The 13,837-nt window shown below is 44.2% G+C and overlaps 1 protein-coding gene across 1 annotated transcript in view; it reads right to left on the bottom strand.

The window, feature by feature from the left end:
- LOC119463695 (uncharacterized protein CG43867-like) overlaps positions 1-13,837 on the bottom strand; it is a 59,205-nt gene that overhangs the window by 26,400 nt on the left and 18,968 nt on the right. The window contains exons 9-13 of the mRNA XM_049655341.1: positions 10,175-10,302; positions 8,164-8,298; positions 7,287-7,373; positions 5,610-5,679; positions 4,194-4,302 (exon numbers count right to left, since the gene is read on the bottom strand). Coding sequence (XP_049511298.1) covers positions 4,194-4,302; positions 5,610-5,679; positions 7,287-7,373; positions 8,164-8,298; positions 10,175-10,302 — 529 coding nt within the window. The remainder of the gene's footprint in view (positions 1-4,193; positions 4,303-5,609; positions 5,680-7,286; positions 7,374-8,163; positions 8,299-10,174; positions 10,303-13,837) is intronic.

The following is a 13,837-nucleotide window of genomic DNA, read 5'->3' as shown; positions in this document are numbered from 1 at the left end:
CTTGTCACATAATCAGAACCTCAATTTAACAAACTGTGTTTACACATGATTTCAATATAACAAAATTTCACTGCCGGCGTGAAGGAATATTGAGACAAGACATAGAAACTTCCACGAACGCAGATGGTCAATTGGTTGAATTACAAGTGGCTACTAAGGAACACACCTCTCAAATCACACACCGCGTGACCAAGAGCGGAAGCGGAACAGCGTCGTGTTCGGTATAAAGTCCAAGTACGATAAAATCCTATTGCACCCTGCACGCTGTATGCATTGGGTGCAAGTGAAAGCATGCGAGGGTGAGTCGAGAAGGATGGTGGCAAGAGGAAAGTGGCGAGGGGAGTGAATCCGCCATAACGCAATAAAGCAGACGCGAGGGGGCGGAGGTTGGTGTGCATCATCTTTTCTACTGCAGCTGAGCATATATGCAGCCAGTGCGCCCTGTTTTAGACAAAATCTGCCGCATGAGCAAAGAGTGGGCATACCTAGATGGCGTGGCATTGTGTGCACTGTCTTCCTGTGTAATCTCGTAGGTTGCATAATCTCAAGTTTTGGAGACGCACTGAAGTGAGAGGCAGCAGAAGCATTCGCTCACCACTTCCAGCACGTTTCACGATGGCGTTTTCCCACTGCGGGCGACTACCAGCTGCAGGGGCATACTGGACACAAAAGTATGGCTGGCCTCACTTCGAACCGCCGATGTGGAGATATCGTCGACACAGCAGGAAGTTTTATCTTTCGTCGCCGAATCTCAAATTAAACAAAATTATGTATCTTCTGATTCAAATTGTTCCAATTGCCCGATAATTCAGAAAATCTTGCGGCTCCTTCGATGTAAGAAAATCTATTGGCAACTGCTTATTTGCATAAAAGGTTGAATTTCAGTATAGTAACGAAATTTCCACATAACAAAGCAAATTGGTGATTTTACCAACTTCATGATATCAAGGTTTAACTGTACAAGAAAGCGTTATCTGGAAAAACAGAATGTGCCTTCCGATTTACGCATTGGCAATGCCATTGATTTACAACGGCAGCAGCAGTAACACCTCTTTAATTTGAATTTCATGGGACCAAAAAAAAATGGCCGAATTAACCGAATGTTGAATTATCGAGGGTATCAGAAAACAATAAACCGATGCTTACTACATCAACACAGTTTTATTTACTGAATGAATTAGCAAATCCTGTTTCTATTTTGCACAAAAGCAGTTGGGAAGCTGCAATTCTCATCATTTCATGACTGATTGACTCTCGCAGCGGCAAAGAAACTAGCGAACTTCGTTCGCAGCATGGCCGAAGTGCGCTGTGCTGAGACACGCTTTTCACTACTGCGCACACATCCCTGATTACTTTTTCCCCTGTGAGCTGGTCGCCAACAGATCATCCATCCATCGCGATGTAGCTGGTGCTCTTCATCCTCGACAGCTTTGCAGAGTCAAAACTAAACTACCTTTTGCTGCAGCAACTGCAGACGAAACCGCGAACGCTATTGGTGCGACCATGGATGGCGACCTTGCGATTCTGAAGGTAAGCAGCCAACACATGCACCAAGTCAAAACGAAATAACCATTTGCTGCAACAAGTGGAGATGAAACTGTGGTTGCTATCAACGCAGTCGTGGATAGCGAGTACGCTGTTTTGAAGGCATGCAGCCAACATACACACCAAGTCAAAACGAAACTACTGTTTTTTGCAGCCACTGCGGACAGAACTGTGGTCACTATCGATGCGATTATAAATGGCGACTATGCAGTTATGAAGGTCAGCAGCCAACACACGCACCAAGTCAAAATGAAATAACCATTTGCTGCAACAAGTGGAGATGAAACTGTGGTTGCTATCAACGCAGTCGTGGATAGCGAGTACGCTGTTTTGAAGGCATGCAGACAACATACACACCAAGTCAAAACGAAACTACTGTTTTTTGCAGCCACTGCGGACAGAACTGTGGTCACTATCGATGCGATTATAAATGGTGACTATGCAGTTATGAAGGCATGTAGCCAACGCGTGCACCGAGTCGAAACGAAACTACTGTTTACTGCAACCGCTGCGGAGGAAACCAAGGTTGCTATCGACGCAGTCATGGATAGCAACTACGCAGTTATGAGGCATGCAGCCAGCACGGTGTTATGCACGGCGGTAAACGCAAGAATAAAGGCTTTAAAGGCACAAGCAGGCACGAAGCGTTCTAGCGTTGCTGTCATTGACGTACAGTATAGACCACTTATAACGTAACCGCTTATAGTGCAGGACCGGATATAGTACGGTCTTTTCAGACTCCCGTTAATTTTCCCATAGCACTCCATGTATACGCATACCGCTTACAGTGCAGCCGCGTGAGACGAAATACCGGTTATAATGCGGCTTCCGTGGGAAAATCTCGCCGACAAGAGTGGTAGTGAGCACGCTTCTCAATGAGGTGCGCCCACCGATGAGAGAGGAGATCAACGAGGGCGATGCGGAGGAGGACATTGAGACGTGGAGCATGAGTACAAGGGCAATAAGATCGTCGCCGCGCGCCGTATGTGCGAGTGAAAGCGTGCGGGGGACGGCGCCTTCATGGATAGCGAACGCAGAGCGAAGAGTAAACGCGACTTCGTTGCGCGAGAGGCCGTGAGGGTATGGGAAGGAAGGAAGGAAGGAAGGAAGGAAGGAAGGAAGGAAGGAAGGAAGGAGGGAAGGAGGGAGGGAGGGAGGAAAGGAGGGGGCGACCCTGCGCTGAGGCACCAAATGCGTATCTTGCAACCGGGCGCAAAGGGAACTGGCGACGCAATCTCCTACGCGAAAGGAGCAAAGTGGGACGGCAGCACGGGAGGGAGGGAAGGGGGGAGGGGCTACTCTTCCAACAAATGCGTTCGCGCCTGTGCCGGCTGTCGGTGTTGTCGCGCGCACCATATCTTGAAAGCGATCTCCACACGGCTCTGACCTTTGCATGCGCTGTGCTTACGCCGCTCAGTTTCCGTTGAAGCGATAGACCGCACGAACCTTCACTCGCTGCGGCGGCCGCGTTTTGACAGTGGTTGTCTACAGTCATCGAGTCTATTCATGTTTGCTTGTGCGCGTTGACACCATGCTTGTTAATTCAGTTAGTAAGCGAATGTGTCAAGTTTACGCAGCCGATAAAACTACTATCCCTACTCCTTATGGCTCTCTACTAATTTGCTATCGCAAATGATGCTTCGCCTTTTGGGCGAAACTGAGACATTTGTTAAAAATTATTACTTTGTCTGCTTCATGCGAAGATCGTGGGTACTTGGACCTTTCAACGTTCGTAAATTTAAATGGATGCAAAACTCTCAGTCGCACGCTTCGATTCTCGGATACGTGCGGCTGCTTTGTCTACATGTTTTGCATACGTGCAGGGCTTGAAAATCGTTGTTTTGGTTATAGTGCGGTACCGCTTATAGTGCAGATATTCATGACTCCGGCGACTTACGTTATAAGCGGTCTACATTGTACAAATTTATGGCGATGCGGACTCTGCCACTTCATTTCGGTTGGATGCTAACGCTGTTCTAGCTCTTTTGCATCGGACATTCGCGGTGCTCTGCGCTCGCCGAGCTTCGAGAGTTGTCCAAATTAACCAATGTGTGACCAAGTACGTCAGAATTAAAGAGAGTTTGGTTGCATTAAACAATGCATACGCCTGCCGGGACCAGAGGATGAGTCCGAATTATTAAATTTTCTGAATTAACTAGTGTCGAATTAACTAGGCTTTACTGTATTTCTTTTGTGTGGTTGGAGGGCTTGCAAAAAATTCGAGACTTCCAAATACTGCCGCAACGTCGACTGTGAAGAGCCCACACAGCAATATGCGAATCGTCCGACGTGTAACGATAGCTTTCTGTTCGCGTCCTGTACGACCCCTCTAATAAAGTCACTTAAGCAACGTTCTGTCTGGCTGTCGCACAACGGTACTCTTACCGTGTCAGTCTGCGGACGACCAGGGGCGCCGTATCATGTAGATAGCAAGGTCGCGCCGCCAATGATTCCCGCCGTGGCTCCGCCCTAACAGCCGGCGGGCATGGCCATCGCCTTGACCCTGGTTCACCACCATGTCGGCCATCCACGTCGCCTTTCGTCCCCTGTGGCTTTCGACCGCGCCAGAAAATAAGCACTGCAGCCCCGGAGGTAGTGCCATCGACTACTGCTCCTCTGTCTGCACGACGTTAAAGTAGACGGCGTACCTGTCAAAGCACTCGTAGTACCTGCTGTCAGTGCTAGCCACTAGACAATGCAATGCACAAGTGCCATGACTACTGCTCAGCTGCCGATTGCGCAGTACCTGCTGCAGCACTGCAATGAATGCACAAAGAACGGTCTTTAGCGGTGACAGCATGGCAATACTACCAGGGGCACAAACTGCACAGAAGTGTGCTGACAATTCATAGTTGACCTTGAAATAGGGGTGTGCGAATATTCGAAAGTTCAAATGTTAATGAATATTATATTTTCAATATTCGTATTCGATTCGAAAAATAGATATTCGAAAATATTCGGATCCAACCGAATATTCGAATCAACTCGAATATATTGGCGGCTGTGCGGGAGCAAACACAGTTTTTAGCATTTGTTTCTTTCTAATCTAAGAATATGGGGGCGAGTTTGTGCTGAATTTTGTGATGATTTCAAGCTGCTAGTGAAATTGCGCCTGTAAGGCACACTTAGCCACTGGACGTCTACACTTTGCAGGAAAGCCAGCCTTTCAATAGCAAAGGGCACGGGTTTGCGAACAGTGAGGGTGCACTTTTTTTTTTTTTTTTGCAGCGCCACCCCCAATTCTGAGCATACTGCTTGACAGCAAGTGCGATGAGTGATGACTGGCACAGGGTCAAATGCCTCCGAGTTCACGGGCATTTGATGCGGTATAATAAGGCACAAGCTGGCGAGGACAGCTAGTGGGAATTACTAAATTTTCCAAGTTAACATGAGCCAAATACCCAATGTTTTAGTATAACTGTTTACTAGTCTAGTTAACATTGAAAATGTAATTGCAATGTTCCAACATAACCAATTAACCCAACTTGCTAATAAATGCATGTGCATATCATTATTTGATATTCGAAACTAAGTATTCGTATTCGATTCGTATTCAAAAATTTTGATATTCACACACCCCTACCTTTAATCTTTTCCATACTGTAGGAAATGACAAAAATTGTACCAAATTTTCCAGAAATATGGTGCCCAGGCAAGCCATGATTCCAGTGCAAGCATTCAAGCGACCGATAATAAAGAGAAAGACTACACACAGACCATCTGGTCTGTGTGTAGTCTCACACCTAGGTACTGTTACTCATGACGACTGTACTCATCAGCAGTACAGAAAGGAGTACTGACACTATCATTTTGTGTCCTTCATTTTTGCTTTCTAGGTAGCTGTCAACTTCAAAATTACGGTATAAAGCCTCAATTCCTCGAGAGCGCCTCAAATAATTAATTATATTGCCCTTTGCGTGACCAGTTCAAAAGGCGTGCGAACTGCAGCGAGACAATGGACCTGAAGCAGGAGACTATTCCCACTACCGAAACCGGTGGTGGTAGTCACGTGATTGCAAAAACAACTGAAGAGCACACCACCGGCATTGAAGGGAGGGTCTCACCTCGTACCCACTCTTCCATGGTGGATGTGCAGTCAGCTGTCAGGTAGAAGGACCGCTTGTCCGTCGCTATCTGCATTAGCAAAGAAGTACCACATTCTAAACTTGGTGACAATTTCGGAATTCAGTACAGGTTCTGCCCATAAAACTGCACTGCAAATGCCCTCAATACACCTCCGCTCTCCAGAATATAATTCTTGAGAGATGCCGTCATGAAAATTTGCCTCTGCGGTGATATTGTGGAAGTGAGCAAACATAACTGGCAAAGTATCTATACAAATTCTCCTTGAGCCAGAGAGGTGATGTATTTGCACCTTCGTTCTTATGTTTTCCCGGCTATAGACCATGTCATGCTATGCCTCCACCTCTACATGCTATATCTCGGTACAAATAAGTCATGCAGATCTCGCTGTAACTTGGTTGTATCATTACCCACTTTGACAAATGAAAAAAAAAATATCATTTAGACCACAAACTCATCTGTAAGCACAGTCGCCAACCGATTATTCAGACAGTGATAATTCGGACATGCTTGATTATTCGGACAGCTCTGTGGCACCACCACGGCCCCATAACCTAATGAATAAAAATGACCAAATTGCGAACATATTACAGCACGTTGTGCGACAATTGTGTGCTGCACACAAAAGCCAGAGAAACTTAACACAAGTTAAGCATACAGAAAATCCTAAACCTGGAGCAGTGGGAGGCACAACTGTCCAGCTCAGACCTGGAGGAGCAGCTGGCTCTCCTGGATCAGGTCCGGCGGGCGGCTAAAGCCAGCGGGGCCCTGAACTAGAGGACTTCGACCATCTACTCCCCAAACCCTCTTTCCTTTTTCACCAATAAAGTTTTAACTATCTTGACAGGTTCCAACAGATTCCAACAAGCTTCCAACATGCTCTGACAATTAAAGCACCCACCCTTCCAATGAGTGACATATCATTTTGGATGCCATGTTGTACAATTACTTTCCTACTTCAAGCAGAGTACTGGCTTTTTGTTTTTTTTTCTTTTCACAAAGCATCGGTAAGTAGGAAAACATCAGAACCGAATAGAGGGTTGTGTGAAGCTGATCGACACTGAAAAGTTGATAGTCATCGCAATCAGAAGAGTGCAATGCTATCAACCTCTATGGCTTGCACCTAAGCTATAGTATGTGCAACACCGACAATGTTAAAGCGCTTACCAAGATTTTTAGATTGTTTGAAGCCGCACGAAACAAATGCACAAAGGAATGCCTTCTTTTTTTGGTAGTCCCGCGAAACAAATGCACAAAGGAATGCCTTCTTTTTTTTGGTAGTCCTGCCATAGTTAGAAAGGTTGTTGTCGGGAATTTCGTTGTCCTTAAGCAAACAGTATCATAGATGCAACAATGCACTCATTTCAGGTGCATCACACGCTTGGTGCATATCAACATACTTAGAAGTAGGCATTTGCTAACCCCAAAGAAAGTACAAGCTAAGCGCGATATAATGAATATGAATATAATGAATTAAAAGTAAATCCAAAATGTTAATCACGAATATCAGCATGTAACTAATATATGCATATAACGAATATCTGATATAACAAAATTATTTTGATGTTCGATGCAAGTTGTTTATTGCAAGGTTTGACCGTATCTTTCTAAATACAGTGGGCTAGCCAATCAGTAATTGGCCAATCACTTGTCCTCACCTCAAAGGTGGTGGCACCATGCGCACGAGTGACTCGGCAGACTTCATCCAGGGCAATCTGGCCTCTTGGCTTGCGGCCAACATCACTCTGCAATGCAACACAAGCAATGCAGCCATTTTCATTGCAGTACATCCTTCAAGAACTATCAGTTCGCATTACACATCTGTTTTATGCCATCGTGAAATACTAATCTGTGAAATGCTGAAGCCATCATTTCAAAGCACTTTTGTCATTGAATTGAAATGTTGGCAGTCTAGGTCTCCTTGACACTCCTTTGAAGAAAGAGTCCATGATTAGCACTTAGCCAAGAGTCCATGACTAGCACTTAGCCACTTAGCAGTATAGACTGCCTATAACGTAAGTCGTCGGAGTTACGAACTTCCGCACTATAACCAAAACAACATTTTTCAAAGGCTGTGCACTTGCAAAACATGTAGACCAAGCAGCCACGTGTGTCTAGGAATCGAGGCATATGACCGGAAGGTGCCCTCACTTTCGTTAGTGAGGTGGCTCCTCTGTTTCCCAAGTTCTGCACAGCCTGAAGCATTTCGTTGACTGCACCAGACCGCAACATTTGTCGCCAACTCCCAACAAGACGGCACTAGTTAGGCCTAGCCAGGGAAGGGCTAGGCCTAACTGACCAAGTGAACTTTTGCAGAACCCTTGAATACATCACCTTGGGAATTGTTTTAAGGCTGCATATAGCAACGTAAAGCTGAAAATCAGCAACGTCTATGACAATAGATTTCAGTGAGCTGCAATGCCAATCATACTTTTAGCATTATATGCAACTTAATTTCGTACCATAATTCACCCTTGTGTTTGTGTCCTCTCATAAGTGTTACTGCACATGGCTTATGTTAGCAGCTCTCCTCACCTGTGCCTTATAGTATCGCAGTGTCCCATTGGCCAAGACAAACCATCGGCGCTTCCAGGTCTTGAGCTTGCCCCCGAGCTTGGTCAGGTAGCCACTTTTCTCAGCCGGCTCAGGTACAACAGGGTAAAGGCTCTCCTGTAAAAGCGGTAGCATGCCCCCTGTCACATGAGCGGTTGAGAACAAGAGCCCAGGGCTTCTCAGGGCATCATGTTTTTTAGAGTAGAACTGTGCAGAAACCACTGACAATGATTGTCTAGCAGAACGCTGCTAGAAAGATGTTGGATATATTAAAGGAATGATACACTTGATGGCGTATATTTGTTGCAGTGAGGATATTAGGTGGTGCTTGTTGTTTCATTGCGTAGTTCGGTAGAGGACAGAGCTGTGAACCAGCACATCTGTAGAGGTAGCATAGGTGGCTTTACGTATAAGCCGATTTGTCGTATGTGTGTTGTCTCCAGTGAAAAGGAGGCGACTGCCACCCTCCTCTCCTGCCAGAGCACTCTCCCCCATATACCACAGAGAGAGAGAGCGGCGGGAAAGGAGGAGAGCTGTCCTTCTCGAGCACTCCATGTACACAGCACGTAAACCTTCAGATGTCACAAAGCTGAGGCGCGACAGCATCTGCGTCTCAAAGTGCTAGTTGGCATTCAGTGATGAATGCGCCCTACAACTTGGTTGTATGAAAGCACGCAGCTTTTGCAATGGTGCCTTTGTATTGGCAGTGAAAGTCCGACCGCCGACTGCTAACTACTGACTACCAACCAGATTCTGGATTTTTCTACATTACAATGAAAAAAAATCTAACTTCGTGCTTTTGCCGGTGCCAAAAGCACTCAAAGTGTTTAAATATTTGAAACATTGGCTATTTTGGCAGTCACACCACTTCATTGTCTTGCCATACACACCAATTGAATGACTGGAAGATAAAATGTGCCTTTGAAAAAAAAAATGTTGATCGATGCCTTCTAGCACAGCTGGGCAGGAAAAATAAATTTTCACCAAAACGCTACAAAAATTTAACAAAAAAAGACAGATACGTGGAGAAAGAGTTTTGAATGGCAACAATCGTGTGGAAATCTTTTCAGTTATATCTGTGATGTTTGAAACAACACTGGTTGATTTGGCATGGAATGACCCTATGAGCTAAGAGATACAACTTGCTCACCAAAACCAAAGTTCTTGATCATATATTAGGGGTGTGGCAAATATCAAAAATTTGGAATAAAAATCGAATAAGAATACTTAGCTTCTAATATCAAATAATGATATGCACATGCATTTATTAGCAAGTTGGGTTAATTGGTTATGTTGGAACATTCGAAATTACATTGTCAATGTTAAAAAAACTAAATTAGTAAGCCGTTATACTAGAACATTGTGTATTTGGTTCATGTCAACTTGGAAAATTTACTTAATTCCCACTAGCTGTCCTCGCCAGCCTGTGACTTTTATACCACATCAAATGCCCGTAAACTCTGAGGCACCTGGCCAGTCACCACTCATAGCACTTGCTGTCAACCAATGAGCTCAGAATCGGTAGTGGCTCTGAAAAAAAAAAGGAAGTGCACCCACGCTGTCCGCAAACCCGTGTCCCTTGCTACTCTGAGAGACTGGCTTTCCCGCAAAGTTTAGACATTTAGTGACGAAGTGTTGAAGATACAATGTGGAGGATTCATGTGTCTGCAAACAGAGTGTTTTACAAAGATTTGGACATTGCATGCAGTTATTTTCACATGTTATGCACGCTGATGTTGTTTTACTTCTTTCTGGGGTGTCATAATCAGGGGCGCGGCTTATACGCAAAAAAAAAAACACATATATTTGTTCGTTTTGAATACTTCGAAAACTTTAATAACTCAAATTTGAGCGGAACCGAATATCAAATAGCATATTACTTGATCAAATATTTGAATATATAGAATATTCAGACAAGCCTAGTAATTTACTTATATAGCTCTACGTTATTTTCTATTTACTGTCCCTTTCAGTTGGCAATCAAATTTCATACCTGGGTGCCCCTGGAGACTACAGGTGGGTGCGGCTCGAGGGAATCCAAGCTCAGGGTGTCGGCTGTGGTGGACACTGCATCTGGAGGAACGGCGTAGTCGTCTGACAGCAGTGACTCGGCTGAAGTCTCTGCATAAAACAAGAATTGAGATTGTACATTTTAGCTTCACTGTCCGGCTATCACGACTCATACTTTGATCACTGCCAGATAAAAGTATAACCTCTTAAAGTTAATGGCACCACTGCAACAAAATTTTTTGCAGCACAAAATGTCTTGTTCTTAATGGGTATGTCACATTTGTTTGAAATGTGAGTGTACGTGCCACTGGAAAGCATGGAAAAATCGATGTTTTTAAAAGCAACATGTACTGAAAAAATTAACAAAAATAATGTCACTATATTTTAACTGTGCGCCTCTTCGGTAGGATCATAGTTGTGGACATCATGTGCTCCCGCTAGATATGAACGACTTCTTACGTGACCAATTTATATCCCAATATTTTCAAATTTCAATCTTTGTGCGACATGAATTCTGAGCATTTCACATCACGTAGGTCACACAAGTCATCATAGCTGCAACAACACACAGCTACTTAAACACAAAACCCTATCACTGGTGGCCGAATAATCAACAGGCAGAAGTGCACAAATATTCGAAATTTCAGATATTAATTGAATACTCCCATTATGGATATAAGTATTCAAATGAAGAATTGTACAAGTTCTATTTGGTATTCTCACACAAGTAATTGTAGATTTCGAATTGAATATCGAATCGAGGAAAAAAGCTGAATATCGAATCGAATATCAGAAAATTAATCATAAAATTTAATGTTTACAAATTTTGTGCAATAAAAGATGGTCGAGAGTTTTCTAGCATTGCATAACAAGAATGTAGTAGCTATCAGTAACTTAGGTACATAGAAATCAAGACATACAGCACAGTCTACTCATATTATAGGAACTCCAAATTAGTATGCCAGCACTGATTATAGCTCAATTCTAGTAAATGAAGGTGTGGGAAACATTTATTTTTTATCAATAGAATGTTTGTTGAACAGAGTGAAGTGCTTTTCTTCCTCTGAAGCTAAAGAATTAGTCACGTTATGTTGTACAAAATACTAATGAGGTTTTCAGTTTAATAGTGGGCCTGTGTTTTATGGCAATCATATATTGCATAGAAAGTTTTCCTATAAAATACACAAGGGCTTTCCCATCTTTGTGGCAAGTAGGTTATCATACAGCCAATCTGTACGCAAACGTGCAGACCACGCATCATGTGACTCAATCATTGCTTCGGGCATTGGCATCACTGGCGCTGTACGTGTCTACCACGGTCAGTGTCGATGGTGAAGAGGCACTTTGTCAGGATTAGCGTGATTTGTCATCTTTTAATCATTCTGAAACAGCGAGGGTCACGGCAAGACCGAATATACCAAATATTCTAAAAACCAAATGTAGATATTCCATTCGTGAATCAAATTACTCGAATGCTCATTGGTCAATTCGGTGATATCTGAGTATTCACACACCCCTAAAAAATTTGTTTACATCATACATTTGCTTATGGTCGATTATACAGGGTCATCACAATTACTAGAGCCTGCCTGTCAAACAAAAAGCATGTGCATATCGTCTACTGGCCCCTTCAGAAGAAAACTGAAAGCCAGCCAGGAAGTGAGGTGAACTTTCAATTTTTTAATAGTTGCAAGTTCCACATTTGATAGCCTTTCCAAATAGCATTGTATGTATTCCAGGAAATATAATTTTTTTAACCTTCCCTTTTTAATTTCGTAAACAGAAAAATATGAGTAATTTAATTCAATGTGTAAAACATCTATGTTTTAATAATCGTGCTTGATTTAAAAATTTCATTATATGAACACCTTCACCAATAATTACACTTCCGAAGTAAGCATATCTAGAAATCTTATTAGCAGCATGTCTCACATGATGGTGCCTTAATGGTGCATTAAAGCAAGCATACAAGGCGAGATATTTCTGCAAGCAAGATTCACATCAAGATGGTGGTTCTCTTTAGATTGCTACGAGGGCGGAGGTCCGATAAGTACTTAGCCTTCAAAAGAAAAACGAAAATTTTGGAATGGTGTCGATTTATTTCTCAACATAGTCCCCTTTCAACTCTATACACTTGACCCAGTGATCTTCCAACTTCTTGATCCCGTCAGAAAAATATGTTTTCTCCTGAGCTGCAAAGTAGGCTTCTGTGGCGGCAATAACTTCTTCATTTGACTCAAATTTTTGTCCGGCGAGTTTGGAAACAAGAAGAAATCACTCGGGGCCAAATCTGGAGAATACGCTGGATGGGGCACCACTTCGTAGCCCAGTTTGACCAACTTGGCCGTGGCGACGGCACAGGTGTGAGGTGGCGCATTGGCATGGTGGAAGAGCACCTTTTTCTTCACCAAATGTGGCCGTTTTTTTCGCAATTCGGCGTCGAATCGGCCCAGTAATTCGGCGTAGTAGGGTCCTGTCATCGTTTTGCCCTTCTCAAGGTAGTCGACGAAGATCACACCTTGAGAATCCCAGAAAATGGTGGCCATCACCTTTCCGGCCGATGCGACAGTGTTCGCCTTCTTCGGAGCAGGTTCTCCGGGTGCAGTCCAGTGTTTCGACTGTTCTTTGGTCTCTCGTGTGTACCAGTGGATCCATGTTTCGTCGACGGTCACAAAATGACGCAGGAACTCCTTCGGATTACGCTTAAACAGCTTCAAACACTGCTCTGAAGTGGTCTCACGGACGCGTTTGTTGTCCGGAGTGAGCAAACGCGGCACCCATCGCGCCAACAGCTTTCTCATGCCCAAAATTTCATGCAGGATATGACCCACGCGGTCTTTTGAGATGCCTACTGTCTCAGCTATCTCGCGCACCTTCAGTCGGCGGTCTGCCAATACGAGGTCGTGGATTTTTGCCACGTTATCGGCCGTGGTAGCCGTTTGCGGGGCCCCTGGGCGAGGCTCATCAAAAACCGACCTGCGACCACATTTAAACTCGCTGAACCAATTTTTGACGGTTGCCATCGAAGGAGAAGACTCACTGTAGACGGCATCCAGTCGCTCTTTGATTTAACTGCGCGATTTCCCTTCCAAAAACAAGAATCAAATCACCGACCGATATTGCTCTTTTTCCATTTTTTTAATGGACACACAAAAAATCACCTGCTTCCTCTTCCTCAAGCGGCCAAAAACAAAACCGCGAGCCCGATTCGACTGGGCCTTTGCATGTGTCCCTCTAAGAGAGCGTACTCAACGTCAGTATATGTCTCATGCGATAGCGTCGCGCTCTCGCGGTGAGGCTAAGTACTTATCGGACCGCCCTCGTATGTTGTGCCCTCGAGCTTTGAGTGTTGTAAACATTGATTGGTTCTCATGTCCAGAGTGCCAACATTACATAACACCACATTTTTAGTCTAGCAACAATGTCTGCATGCTTGGCTGCCTTGGATTGCGGCATGCCCCCTTCCAGAGGTAAAAAAGCATTCACCACCTGGCTAAATGCCGACACAACAGAGAGGTCTGCCATACTTGGATTGGCTTGCAGACTCCAACTTGACATAACCTTTTGGCTATTTCTCATGTGTTGTATATGATGATTGAAATCTTCGCAGACCTTTTCAATGTCCACTGCTCATGCAACCAAAAAT

This window comes from Dermacentor silvarum, chromosome 9 (assembly GCF_013339745.2).
Source record: "Dermacentor silvarum isolate Dsil-2018 chromosome 9, BIME_Dsil_1.4, whole genome shotgun sequence".
NCBI classification, from domain to species: domain Eukaryota; kingdom Metazoa; phylum Arthropoda; class Arachnida; order Ixodida; family Ixodidae; genus Dermacentor; species Dermacentor silvarum.
Note: the sequence above shows the minus strand (reverse complement) of the source record. Positions and strands in the feature narration are given on the sequence as shown.